The 15125-nt window shown below is 35.2% G+C and overlaps 1 protein-coding gene across 1 annotated transcript; it reads right to left on the bottom strand.

The window, feature by feature from the left end:
- Positions 1-265: 265 nt before the first annotated feature.
- On the bottom strand, positions 266-9038 carry LOC131930689 (uncharacterized). Its single transcript, XM_059287272.1, has 5 exons — positions 9021-9038; positions 7137-7982; positions 3929-4041; positions 1106-1210; positions 266-467 (listed from the first exon to the last, which is right to left on the bottom strand). The coding sequence occupies exons 2-5, from the start codon at positions 7605-7607 to the stop codon at positions 266-268; spliced, it is 891 nt and encodes a 296-aa protein (XP_059143255.1). The 5' UTR covers positions 7608-7982; positions 9021-9038.
- Positions 9039-15125: the final 6087 nt, after the last annotated feature.

Below are 15125 nucleotides of genomic sequence, written 5' to 3'. Positions count from 1 at the left end.
CATAATGTTTTAACCCTTGGGTACCACTTTCATTAACCCACACATCTTTAATACCCTTATCATTAACCCTTTTAAATCTCCAGGATGTTTTAACTCTTTGGTACCACTTTCATTAACCCACAAATCTTTAATACTCTTATAATTAACCCTTTTAAATATCCAGAAGGTTTTAACTCTTGGGTACCACTTTCATTAAACCCACAAATCATCGCCCACTAAAATCGTCAGGATTCATCAAATCTTTAGTACCCTTATCATTAACCCTTTAAATCTTTAAACCCTTGGGTGCCACTTTCCACCGTGGCTCTGTCTTGGTGTCGACCCTGACTGCCCGCACTCTCTCGTCTACCCCGGGGTACCTGGTCATGACGTCATCCACCGTGGACGGGACGGTGCAGGTCTTCCATGTGTCCTCGGGGCACTGTCGGTAGTGGTGTAGGACGGCATCGCCTGGGGGGACCCGCACACTGTGGGGGAGACATGGAGTATGGAGGCTTGATGGTGTAGGCGGAGTAGAGGAGGGCGACTCTAAGTGTGTGGGTGTTGTGTGCGTGTGTTTATGTGTAAACTCATAAATAATGTGCCTGGAACGTTACATAATTTAATGAAAAAACAATGACTAAAATCCTCTACGTATCAGGAAATTGATTATTTCCAAAAGACTTCTGTCTGTGTGATAACTCGGACGTATAAAATTACAATAGTGGGAAATTAAGCTCCACCCTCCTCCCACTAAACGTTGATTAAATGGCAAAACTTGCTGTCAATGGTAGGACTTACTTTTTAATAAAATGGTAGGACTTACTTTTTAATAAAATGGTAGGACATACTTTTTGATAAAATGGTAGGACATACTTTTTGATAAAATGGTAGGACTTACTTTTTGATGAAATGGTAAAACTTACTTTTTGATGAAATGGTAGGACTTACTTTTTGATGAAAAGGTAAAACTTACTTTTTGATGAAATGGCAAAACTTACTTTTTGATGAAATGGCAAAACTTACTTTTTGATGAAATGGTAGGACTTACTTTTTGATGAAATGGCAAAACTTACTTTTTGATGAAATGGCAAAACTTACTTTTTGATGAAATGGCAAAACTTACTTTTTGTATGGAGGTATGACGTACACAGCATGTGTGACAGACGTGACGACACGGTTCGACAGATATACGTACTTGTAACACTCCCACCTGGGCACCGTTGTTTTCCTGAGAAATTTTACAGGTAAATTATTGTTTGGGTACTACAGGTAAATTATTGTTTGGGTACTGCAGGTTAATTATTCGTTGGGTACTATAGGTTAATTATTGTTTGGGTACTACAGGTTAATTATTGTTTGGCTACTACAGGTTAATTATTGTTTGGGTACTACAGGTTAATTATTGTTTGGGTACTACAGGTATATTATTGTTTGGGTACTACAGGTTAATTATTGTTTGGGTACTACCGGTTAATTATTGTTTGGGTACTACAGGTTAATTATTGTTTGGGTATTACAGGTTAATTATTGTTTGGGTATTACAGGTTAATTATTGTTTGGGTATTACAGGTAAATTATTGTTAGGTACTACAGGTAAATTATTGTTTGGGTACCACGGGCAAATTACTGTTTGGGTACCACGGGTAAATTTTTGGGTACTACAGGTTAATTATTGTTTGGGTACTGCAGGTTTATTATTGTTTGGATATTACAGGTAAATCTTTAATTCTTCGGGTAGCTATTTGTTTGAAGATTATAGATAAATATTTCTTTGAATAATACAACAGGTAAACATTTGATTTAATTCAACTTGTAACCATTTGGTATTGTTACAGTTTTTTTTACTTTAAAAAAGTATAAGAAAGTCGCTTTAAAAAAAGTATAAATGAAATTGGTTATCAAAAGTTATCTTAACTTAAATTAAGCCTGAGTGTTGACTTTCTGTTCAAGTAGGGGCGGGGGCGGAAATCATTTTCCCAATTTCCTACACGACTTTTGAGTGACATTTAAAGTAGGGTCTGTATGTTAAAAGTGGTTCGAGCGGATATTGTAAATATTTCAGTATGAGACCACATGACTATGTATAAGCTGATAGCAGTTCCAGTGAATACTGTATTGCATACCTGAGCCGGTACCGATAACGTTTTATTTATTTTTAAATTTTCTTATCGAAGCTTTATTAAAGCGGTGAAAGCCATGTCAAATTAGTAACTGATAAAGGCTGTTGGCTGTTGATGTTTAGGGGAATTCCTAGTTGAAGTCAACACGTTTAAATAATGTTGGTATAACTGGTGCCACCCGGATTACTAAATATATTACCGAATTGGAAAAAAAATACTGTCACTGTATTGTGTAATCATATTTAAAATGTCATTCGTAAACCTATCTGTCTAGTGATAACCCTACGCTTAACCTGACTAGTCTATGACTTAACTGTCTAGTCGAAACCACACCTGTCTAGTCTACAACTCACATGTCTAATTTACAATTCACCTGTCTAGTGTACACCTCACATGTCTTGTCTACAACTCATCTGTCTAGTCCACACCACACATGTCTAGTCCACACCTCACCTGTCTAGTCTACACCTAACCTGTCTAGTCTACACATCACCTGTCTAGTCTACACCTCACCTGTCTAGTCCACACCTCACCTGTCTAGTCCACACCTCACCTGTCTACACCTCACCTGTCTAGTCCACACCTCACCTGTCTAGTCCACACCTCGCCTGTCTAGTCCACACCTCACCTGTCTAGTCCACACCTCACGTGCCTTGTACACACCTCACCTGTCTAGTTCACACCTCACCTGTCTACACCTCACCTGTCTAGTCCACACCTCACCTGTCTAGTCCACACCTCACCTGTCTAGTCCACACCTCACCTGTCTAGTCCACACCTCACCTGCCTTGTCCACACCTCACCTGCCTTGTCCACACCTCACCTGTCTAGTCCACACCTCACCTGTCTACACCTCACCTGTCTAGTCCACACCTCACCTGACAGTCCATACCTCACCTGTCTAGTCCACACCTCACCTGTCTAGTCCACACCTCACCTGTCTAGTCCATACCTCACCTGTCTAGTCCACACCTCACCTGTCTACACCTCACATGTCTAGTCCATACATCACCTGTCTAGTCTATACCTCACCTGTCTAGTCCATACCTCACCTGTAACGTTTGATCATAAGATCCTCCTCGGGGTTAGTTGGCTCCCAGGTTGTGATGAAAAACTCCGTGTCTAGTCCCTACCTCACCTGTAACGTTTGATCATGAGATCCTCCTCTGGGTTAGTTGGCTCCCAGGTCGTGATGAAAAACTCCGTGTCTAGTCCCTACCTCACCTGTAACGTTTGATCATAAGATCCTCCTCTGGGTTAGTTGGCTCCCAGGTCGTGATGAAAAACTCCGTGTCTAGTCCCTACCTCACCTGTAACGTTTGATCATGAGATCCTCCTCTGGGTTAGTTGGCTCCCAGGTCGTGATGAAAAACTCCGTGTCTAGTCCCTACCTCACCTGTAACGTTTGATCATGAGATCCTCCTCTGGGTTAGTTGGCTCCCAGGTCGTGATGAAAAACTCCGTGTCTAGTCCCTACCTCACCTGTAACGTTTGATCATGAGATCCTCCTCTGGGTTAGTTGGCTCCCAGGTCGTGATGAAAAACTCCGTGTCTAGTCCCTACCTCACCTGTAACGTTTGATCATGAGATCCTCCTCTGGGTTAGTTGGCTCCCAGGTTGTGATGAAAAACTCCGTGTCTAGTCCCTACCTCACCTGTAACGTTTGATCATGAGATCCTCCTCTGGGTTAGTTGGCTCCCAGGTGGTGATGAAAAACTCCGTGTCTAGTCCCTACCTCACCTGTAACGTTTGATCATGAGATCCTCCTCTGGGTTAGTTGGCTCCCAGGTGGTGATGAAAAACTCCGTGTCTAGTCCCTACCTCACCTGTAACGTTTGATCATGAGATCCTCCTCTGGGTTAGTTGGCTCCCAGGTGGTGATGAAAAACTCCGTGTGGAAGAAAAATGAGGCGGCGTCTGGGTGCTTGGCCGTTTGGTGCTGGTGGAGGGTGGGGTGGGGGGGGGACGACATACATAAGTTTTAACATCGCTTTATCTATACCAGTTTACTTTAGTCCAGGGGGGGGGATAACCACTGTTGTATTAACATCGTTTTGCATTTGATGCTGCTGTGGTACATACTAAGCTGTTAACATCTTTTGACTAATCAGTTTATCCATGTTTACCCCATCTTAATTTTCTCCCACTATTTAAAATAGTTTCATACCTTTTTCCTCATGTTTTACAACCATACTACCATTTTTTATAATTAATTTTTTTAAAAATCTGTTAATAAGCTTCTTTTACACGTTATGAACATGTATCAATCTATTTATTGTATTTCAACTTTCAAAACTATCTTTTACAATCGTATCTTCTACGTAACAAACTTTTTAGTATTTTACCAACTTTCAAAATTATGTTACCATCATTTGCTATTATTTTAACAACATTGTACGCTCTTTTTGATATCTCTTCTACTATATTTTTCCATGTTTGTATCATCCCCTTCCCCTGGTACATTTTTACATCTTTTAAACATCTTTTACACTCTTTTAAACAACATTTGACGCTTTGTTTACTTATATTTTTCATTTTGTCCTATTGATTTCGGCTTTCAAAATACGTAGATAACAAAAAATATTAGCAAGATGATTCCGTTTGAGTTTCGTGCTTGTCGCTTGGTCATTACACATTTCAAGAAATGGATCTCTCGTTGCTTTACTTTGAGAATACTTTTGGTCAATGCTATCCAAAGTAGGATGCGTGCCTCAATTCCTGAGGCATGGACTTCAACAAAAGTTTACAATTTAAATTATACACAAAGTAAATATTAAAATGTGCAATTGTAATATCCGATGATCAATATTTATCAATATATAAATTTATTATATCATTGTTTAGTACTTCTTGACAAATTGCAGGATTGATAAAATGATATTTTATTGAAATAATAAATTAACGTAGTTATTCCCCATTTTGATAATAATAAATCAACAAGGGATACAACTGTAATATTTCAAAAAGTTAATATAGGTTAGAGAAATAATAGAATAAAATAAATAAAAAAGAACATTAATGATTGCTTATGCTATAATATTAGGAAAAAGAAACTTAAAATGTTTTATGATTTTTCTTTAATGTAAATTTTATACTGCACAAAATATAAAACTTGAATTTGACGTTAAAAAGAGGAGTAAACTTTTAGCGGCATAAGTTAGATAAATTGTTAACTTCAGAGTTCTTTGATGTTAGTCTACATTTCATTCGAAATCCACTTATTATTTAAGAAAAACAAAAAATATTTTAACCACTACATCAGTTCATCGCTCGCATGTGTATGTAGGCCTACTTGTTTTAATAAAGAAAAAAAAATGATTTAAAGGAACGGTTAAAAACGTTGTGCTAAACTGATAAGCGATAGAAAATAACACTGTGGGTTCCTGACTCAAAATACAAAACAAGAGGGTTGTGGTTGAGCCAGGCACTAAGTTTTTTTTGGAGGGGGGGGGGGGGGTTATAGGGTGGCGCAGTTGAAATTTGTTTGAAAATACTGAAATGTAAAAGTATATTCGAAAATAATGAGTTATTGTATTCGGTTAATACCTCAGTCATATTAGAGTTACACATCGGCCCAACCTACAATTTTTGTACTATGGTGTAGTGAACGAGTGAAGGGGGATGAGTGGGGGTGAATGTTGCTGTTACTTGGTACCCTATCCCGTTCGTCCTTGTTCAGTTCTCGTGCTGTGTGAGTTGTAATAGTCCGGTTTGTACCAGTTTATGAAAGGCTATATAAGGTGTATGAAAACGTGTGTGATGGCCTCAGTTTTGTCCAGATCTTCAAGGTTAGTACAGGTTAGGTTTATACTAGTTTTTAGCCACTGTATTATAGTTTTACTAGCTTGTGTATTTTGTGTTTAGGCTAGACTGCTATGTGTAGATAGTGTAGATACTATTAAAATCTTTTAGTTTTCAACGAGTCTTTGTTTCATTCAGTCTTGTTTTGTAACCCGTTTGTGGTTGTTTGTCTTATATGTTGTGCCCCCATCGAATAGCCCGAAAGGCGTGTCCGTGTGTTCACAACATATGGTTACTACTTGGGATAATACCTTATAATTATTATCTTTAACACATGCTACCGTGAGCTATGTGATTCACTGGACACTCCCCCCCCCCCCATACACGCAACAATACAGTTCTACGATTGGTCCATAAAAAAGACACAATTTAGCGAATGATTTGTCCACAATATTTATAAACCTCAGCGCACACACATTAAATTTGCCACATGTTCCAAAGACTAGAATAACTTGCTAACCCTGGAAAATCTTCCTAAACTATTTAAACCAGAATCATTGGGGGCTTTATATAATCCCAGCCGTCTAAGAGGCGTAACTAGGGAAGGATGGGTGGGGTGGCCGCCCCCGGCCACGACCAAACGGGGTAGAAAAAACTAAAGGCCTATTTAGCCAAATAACTTGGCTTTACTGGCTTATTTAACACTATGACACTACAATAACCGTTAAGGGAAAGTGAATGGTAAAATTACTTTTCGCTATTTCAATAACTACATATAAACAGAGGGGGGGGGGCAAAATTGATAGTCGCCCGAGGCGCCGCAATTGGTCGCTACGCCTTTACGCATTCTTACACATAGACAAAAACAGGGATGTTATTCAGATATTTGTTAATAAAATGTTTTGGTTGATTGACATAACACGTAATATGTGACACGGAATTTTCCTAAATTGTATACTAAAGCGCATCAAGTCAAAATTTACTGCAGTTAATTTAATTAAGTTAAAAAAAAACCGTAGTCCCATACAAATATGGCTATATATTTATTTTCTAAAAGGTCAGTTTTAAGCTATGCGTTACGAAGCACTTTTAGAAATGTCACATCATGTAAACATTTTTATTCCTTTTAGAATTTTTTTATTAATTTAAAAGTATTCTAATAGATCACAAAATGTTTAAGCAACTATAGATTCTGATGTCTAAAAGATACAACAGCGTTATTTACAAATACAACTAAAGTAGACAATCACTAAACTACAGAACACCATTAACAAACTACCCACTTTGGCATACCTGTAAAAACTGTTTGATGGAAATATTCTCTCGCGGTATAATCAACTCATCAAGGTCATGGCTGATGATGTAATCGTACCCCGCCATCCGCAGACGACACTCGACCACCGCCAGCGTCTCGTCGTGTAGGAACTGTGGCGTCCGTTTGAACGCCTCGCTCAGATTTCTGCCTTCAGGCTCGCCAGGAAGTTCGTACGGCTGGATTTCGATAATCCCTTCGAACTGGTAGAATCGGAAAACGCGGAATATATGGTCTGGGATTCCTAAATTGTATACTAAAATTTTATCGACGCCGAGAATTTTTTGCATCTCCACCCACTCGATAATCTTCTCCGGGTCGAGGGTGTTTCCGTGAAGGATTTTCGCGCAGAGAGCGACGTGTCCGGGTTTTCTGGTCGGGTAGCGTACAGCGAAGTACTGCGTCGTATCAGCGGGGCACGTCGTTGCTGATAACGTCGCGTAGCTGGGCATGTCGTTGGTTGTGGTTTTGTTGTAGATGCAACTGTACTGTCTTAACGTGTTTAGGTTTACGTTAGGTTTAGGTTTTAAAATATCTTTATGGAAGTAGTACTTAGCCGGTGTGACGTGAACTTGAGAACCGGAAGTCCCGGAAATAATACAGCAGACGTAATTGGCCTTGGTTACGTCAAAAGCCGTCAAGACGATTTCGACTTCGTAGACGGGGTTATTCTGAGAATCGAGATGTTCGTTCTTGGGGTGGTGGATGTTGGAGATGGCGGAGTAGATGAAGATGTTTCCATTCGTGTCCTGTTTGAAGTACTTGGTGTTTGATTTCAACACTTGGGGTGGTGCGACTTTTACTTTCTTTGAGTTCAGCTCCGATTCCTGAATGGGGTAGAGAAAATATATTTAAATTTAAAAAAAAAATATGTTCACGATCTTTTTACTTTCTCGTATATACGTAGTATAGAGAAAGTATTGTAATCGTGCAAAAAAAAAAAAATCGAGATTTTTACAAATCTCGACGTTTTACACCTCACTGATACGGAAAAACATAATTTTGCAATCTTGTCCGTATGTCTGTGTGTGTGTGTGTCTGTGTGTGTGTCTGTCCGTGTGTAAACACGATAACTTGAGTACCGTTACAGCTAGGTTGATGAAATTTCATATATAAGTATTTTATCAAAATCGTAGATCCGTATCAACTTTTGAGCGATTTCCGATAACCGGAAGTGGTACTTTTCCTACTTTGAATTTTTTAAAAGCCTATAACTTGAGTACTATTTCAGATAGATAAATGAAATTTCACATCTAAGTAAAAGATCTAATTCACTACCTTCTGTTAAATTTTGAGTAATTTCCGTTGACTGGAAGTAGTAATTTACGCTACTTCCGATTTCTCAAAAAACTAATGTAAATTTTAAAAGTACTAATAATATTGCGCACTATTATGCGCTTTTTTTATTTGCGTTCACTTGGTGTGCAATTAATTTGTCTACGAGATTTTATTCTATTTTTAAAACTTTAAGTATTTAAAATGGATTAAAAATCATGTCTATAGCCCGAGTTTCCATCCCCTGTTATTTTATATAAGAATATTCGAGAAAGTTTAGGGGAGATCACTCCCGGTTTATTTCACTTTATAGAAAGGAACAAACATATTTTTACTTTCTTTGTGAATGTAAGCTTAATACTTAGCTTAGCTGTCAAATGTTTTTAACACTTACCGTAATGGTAAACTGTATTTTGAAGTTTATTATTATAACAGTAAATTTGCGTAAACGCATAATAATAACCATACGAATACTAACCCTTACCTTAACGTAAAATCTCCACACCATACACATGCAGTAAACGTACTAACCCTTACCTGAACGTAAAACCTCCACACCATACACATACAGTAAACGAACTAACCCTTACCTTAACGTAAAACCTCCACACCATACACATACAGTAAACATACTAACCCTTACCTTAACGTAAAACCTCCACACCATACCACCACACACCAACACACACAAGACAGCCGTGAGAAGCTTATGTGGTTGTATCCGACACCTCCATACACGTGCACCGTTCTTCCGTACCTCCATCATTTGCGGAACGAATCCCTTACGGAACGGGAAAAATTTCATGATTACCTTTTGTCGACTAGGTCATACAATTTGTTTTTGTTTGAAGATTCGAGTTGTATTGAATGGTTGATTCATAGCCATATATATAAGCAATAAAATAGGTAGTTACACAACATGTGACATACGCTAGTCAATCGATTTCGCTGTTAGATAAGATTTAACAATTGGAAACACTTTTTCCTTGGGAAACTTGAAGTACAAGGCCCACATTTTTAGCAACCACTCTGGTTCTAGAATCAATTCAGGCTACTTAAAAAGTTAACGTTTTTAAACTTGTCAGTACAAAGTTATTTGTCCCACTCGTCTTATTGATCGTTAGCCAAAAAACACGAAGGAGTGTGCTGGTAGTTTATCATTTTATTGTACTGTGCTTTATGTGATTGGGTCCTATTGTGGAGTAATGTTATTTACATTATCTTTTCCCTCATTGATTTTATGCTGTTTTATAGAGATAGTAAGGCTAGATTGTAACAGCTGGTCTATAGTTTGTTATTTTTTTTTAAATACAAAATTAATCTTTACGCTTTGGTTGACTAAAGTGGTAATACGTATTTTTACTTTCTCGTATATACGAAGTATAGAGAAAGTATTGTAATCGTGCAAAAAAAAAATCGAGATTTTTACAGATCTCGACGTTTTACACCTCACTGATACGGAAAAACATAATTTTGCAATCTTGTCCGTATGTCTGTGTGTGTGTGTGTGTGTCTGTGTGTCTGTGTGTCCGTGTGTAAACACGATAACTTGAGTACCGTTACAGCTAGGTTGATGAAATTTCATATATAAGTATTTAATCAAAATCGTAGATCCGTATCAACTTTTGAGCGATTTCCGATAACCGGAAGTGGTACTTTTCCTACTTTGAATTTTTCAAAAGCCTATAACTTGAGTACTATTTCAGATTTTTAAATGAAATTTCACATGTAAGTAAAAGATCTAATTCTCTACCTTCTGTAAAATTTTGAGTAATTTCCGTTGACTGGAAGTAGTAATTTACGCTACTTCCGATTTCTCAAAAAACTAATGTAAATTTTAAAAGTACTAATAATATTGCGCACTATTATGCGCTTTTTTATTTGGCGTTCACTTGGTGTGCAATTAATTTGTCTACGAGATTTTATTCTATTTTTAAAACTTTAAGTATTTAAAATGGATTAAAAATCATGTCTATAGAACTTGTAAGTTTATCGTTCTTTCTCGCGTTAATTCGTGTCTGGTTAGCCAGGGAGAGATAAAAGTTTTCGAACTAAATCAATTGTTGTGAACGGGGTTTCCTATTGATAACAAAAAACATGGCGGCTATTTGTTAGTAGGTCCCGCTTCAAGATTTCAAAATCATCAAACGTTCCAGAAATGCAACAACTGTAAAAACTTTCAACGCTGTTTTGTTCATATGGATGGGAACAAACACATGTGTATGCATTTTTGAATATAAACGTTTTGTGGCGGTAAGTATATTGATTTTATTTCTTTTGTTGATAGTTTGTCCAAGGCTAGGGGACATTACTCTGACTCTACTCAGTCTTTGCTACGAGACTTAAGATTCCCAGACCTAGACCTAGATCTAGATTCTAGAATCTACCAACTAAGATCTACATTGCTTTAATCTAGTTCTAAGAGTATAAGTTCATGAATTAGAATATATTAGATCTAGATTCTAGATCTAGTATTTTAGTGATCTAGATAAAATATTAAAAATATTAAGAAAAGGATGACGGTAAAAACTAAAACAACAGGAAAATGAAGATGACTTCCAGTCTCAGCCTACGACCTCACTAAATCTAGAATTTACGCAATTATCAATTTAAACATGACCACTGAATAATAGATACTTGTAGGCTAGTCTTGTTAGTCTAGACCAGGGACTATAAAATCTACAATTGATAACTTTCGGCCTTTTAGTATAAGCCTAATTAATACTAATTATTAATGAATTACAGGGTACAAAAATTAATAAATTGGTCAGAGTCAGTATGGTTACAGTTAGCTGTTAATAGAATTAAGTTTTAGATCTATTGACTACAATTTTTAGTTACAAGTAATGAAAATGAAACTAATAGTTTTGTAATAGTTAAGATATGGTTAACTGTAAACCAGATATTTTAGTTTTTAAGACAAGCTAAGTAGATAGAAAACTGAACCTTTACAATAAATTAAACCTTTTATAAATATAATATATATATATATATATATATATATATATATATATATATATATATATATATATATATATATATATATATATATATATATATATATATATATATATATATATATATATATATATATATATATATATATATATATATAATATCTCATATTAGTTAAATAATTATTTTAATATAATATATGGATAAACTTAATAATTTATTATATTTAAATTCCCTAGGTACTTGGCAAGCAATTTTCTCACACTTTACTGTGGCTATTGGTGCTGATCTTGAACTAAAGGTGAGCTGAATTTTTTTTTTTTATAATAAGCCATTTTTCAGCTTAAGCCCAAGTTTGAAATCGATTCAGTGTTCTAATTCTTAAAGAATATGTTGCTACTAAGATTATATACTGTAAGTATTAATATGTATGGCTTGATAGTGGGACTGTCAGACAGTAGCTTTCACATTTCTATCCTAAAAAAGATAAGAGTTCAGATCCCTGGTTTTAGTCCTGGTATGATGTCCTAAGTCTCATGAGTACCAGCTCTCATGAGTACCTGGCTCAAGATAGGGAAATTAAAGGTGGCTGGGTATATACCTCTGAACACTCTAATTTTACATGCAAATGTCACAGAAACAGGTGAATTTTAATTCAACTGCTATATTGGCTGTCTGTTTTAGTCAATGATTAATTTTTTCATATTACAGAAAGTTGTTAAAAATATTATTTATTTAATTTCTAGGTAAATGGAACAGCATGGATGTGGATTTTTAGACACAAGGAAGCTGAATTTAACTTTTAATGAAGAATTTAAATGATGATTGTCCATGAAAAGAAATATTAATCATATACATTGTAATGCTGTATTGATGCATCTTCTGTTTTAAGTAATTAAAAAATTATCCATTTATGAAATTCTTTTCATTTTTTGTTTTCAATTTTAAAACTGTAGTTCTGTTTTGTTATTTGAAAACAATGATGAAAGTATACTGAACTGCCATTGAGATATTAATATAAATGCTATTGTTTATAGTTTAATTCTTTCAGAAGCAACTATATTGACATCAAAACTGAATCTTTATTGTACACTAAGTATAAAAGCTTACCCGCAAACCAGTCCATGTCAACAATTTATTGACATTCAAACATTAAATTTTTTTAAAGGTGATTTTTCTTAAATAAAACAGACTACTTTCATATGGGATAAGAAACATTTAATTTTGAAATTGATTGGTTTATTAAATTTTAATGGAGCTGAAACTAAAACACTGGGTACAAATTTATTATTACTTTGTTTCTCAGAAAATTGCAAATTTTGAACATAAGAACTGTGGGAAGTAGGCAATGATGTTAAAATATCTCTTGAAACTTGAAGAAATTGTGGAAGGTTTAGAGATAGAAAACATTTCAGAAGATGATGTTTGAAATAATGGTAAAATATCTTTAGCAATTGTCACTGAATAAATATTTTCATTAGACAAATCACATTTAGATATAGAAGAATAAGGTATGTCTTCAGATTTTCTTATCAGCGGAGATCCTGGGTGATTCTCTTTGTTACCATCGGTCAAACGACAAGCCAATTCTGGAAAATTCATTGGGTTCTTTGCCTGGGCAGCTAAATATATTTAAATTAAGTTCATGCAAGGCTTTAGAAACATCAATTGGATAAAACTCTATAATGTCATTAACTTTTTATTAATATCAACTCCAAAGGAATAATATAAACAAGTTACACATCATCAATAAATCAAATTTGCAGATATTTCCATTTCACCAAACTTTCTCTAAGTCATAATATATATTTTAAATTCATGGCATTTTGTTAGGCTAGATATGTTGACTTTTATTTACCACAATAATCTGATTATATAAATTAGGATTACCCAGCTATCATACATTCTTCTTTTTACTGCCCTCCTTTATGAGGGGGAGGTAAAAATCATCATAAAATGTGTGATGCAATTTGCAGATGAACCCTCTCTCTCTCTCTACCCCTCCCCCTATATATATATATGAATATCTACATAATCTCTAAAATCATGTTGGTACCTCTACCTGTTTGAATGTTAGGCCCATTTCCTTAAACTGTTTCTGTGTGGATCTTCTCCATGGGGGGTCATCTATAAATGACGTCACGCATTTTTTTGACGATTTTTACCCCCCCCCCCCCTCCCCTACACATCGTCACAAAAAGCCAGACCCCCAACCCCTAAAATGACGTCACACAGTACTAGATTCTAGATCTAAATTACTACAGTTGCCTACACTCTAGATTTAGTTCTTAAGTTCTACAACAAGACTACACTAAACTTCGCTAGATCTAGAATAATCTAGATTCTATATATAAATTGATATTGAACATATTCTAGTCTACCTGTCTTAAAGTAAATAGCCTATTTAGTAATTTAGTAATTAATTCCACTCAACTACACTGTAAAATAAAAGAAACTAGATCTACTCTTGAGTCTATAAATTAAAAATAAATCCTGTGTGTCGTATGTTACTGTCTAAGTCGGAATTTTCAAGAGGGTTTTTTTTTAAGTCATAGATCTAGATATAGAATTCTAGATCTAGAAATCTAGACTCTAGATCTTGGCTATATATATTTATTAATTAAATTAGGCTTGATTTCAAATTTACGATTGAAATCTTTTAGGCCTATAAATATCATATTTTATATAGATTATAGATGTATTATTATTATACAGGTTGTATTCTAGATCTATCTAGATCTATATAAAATATAATATATTTGTGTGCGTGTGTGTGTTATTTTAAACTTAATTTACTTAAAACAACTTATTGTCGGAGTTTTTTTTATTCCAAAAACGAAAGTAGATTTCATAACTTAAAAAAAAAAATAAAAAAATATTCACATTTGGTTTGAAAAAACAAAAAAACGCCAGCTGGCAACTACCGGAGCGAGAACTTGGTAAGCTACTTTAACAACTTACAAGCCCAATAGCCCGAGTTCCCATCCCCTGTTATTTTATATAAGAATATTCGAGAAAGTTTAGGGGAGATCACTCCCGGTTTATTTTTCTAATCAAGATGTAATTTACATGATGTTTTTGTTTAAAATCACAAGTTTTACGGTAGTAATTTCCATGACGTTCTTGTTTAAAATCACAAGTTTTACGGTACTAATTTCCATGACGTTCTTGTTTAAAATCACAAGTTTTACCGTAGTAATTTCCATGACGTTCTTGTTTAAAATCACAAGTTTTACGGTAGTAGCCTGTGTCGTGGTATGACGGGATGGAGGCCTAGAATCACTATATAAAACCAGAATTGGCGGTCTAAGGAAATTTTGTACAACATTATAAATGGTACGGTGGTTACAAATAAATGTTATATTTTCGTATTGCATAATCCCTTACATTACATTTTTTCTTTATGTGTGTTATAATCAGCACCATCAAATAAATAAGTTAATATAAACCATTAGTCTACAATATAACCAACCCTAAATACTAACTTAAACCCGAACCCTTGTGTATATACTGTATATCCAATCTAAAATCCCGTTCTTGCTTGTATCAAAGCTACATTCTAAATATAGCAGTACCAGATCCAGGAAGCATACAACACAGCCACAACATCCACATGTACTTAATTGATTTGTACATACTATTTCTTTTCAGAGTTTTTTACATACATTTCTCCGTGCGCACGTTTTATTTTATAATTCACTGGTATAATAGAACACAGCATTCACCTATTTACTTAGCGT

Source organism: Physella acuta, unplaced genomic scaffold (assembly GCF_028476545.2).
Source record: "Physella acuta isolate Inbredline_101_S28 unplaced genomic scaffold, ASM2847654v3 ptg001822l, whole genome shotgun sequence".
In the NCBI taxonomy this organism is placed as follows: Eukaryota; Metazoa; Mollusca; class Gastropoda; family Physidae; genus Physella; species Physella acuta.
Note: the sequence above shows the minus strand (reverse complement) of the source record. Positions and strands in the feature narration are given on the sequence as shown.

Bases quoted from the DNA above. Each gene is read 5' to 3' on its own strand.
- LOC131930689 (XM_059287272.1), bottom strand. From the start codon at position 7,607: ATGCCCAGCTACGCGACGTTATCAGCAACGACGTGCCCCGCTGATACG. The intron at 4,042-7,136 runs GTATGCCAAAGT...ACCCTCCACCAG, and splicing joins CCATCAAACAGTTTTTACAG to CACCAAACGGCCAAGCACCC. The intron at 468-1,105 runs GTAAGTTTTGCC...TCTCCCCCACAG, and splicing joins GTCATACCTCCATACAAAAA to TGTGCGGGTCCCCCCAGGCG.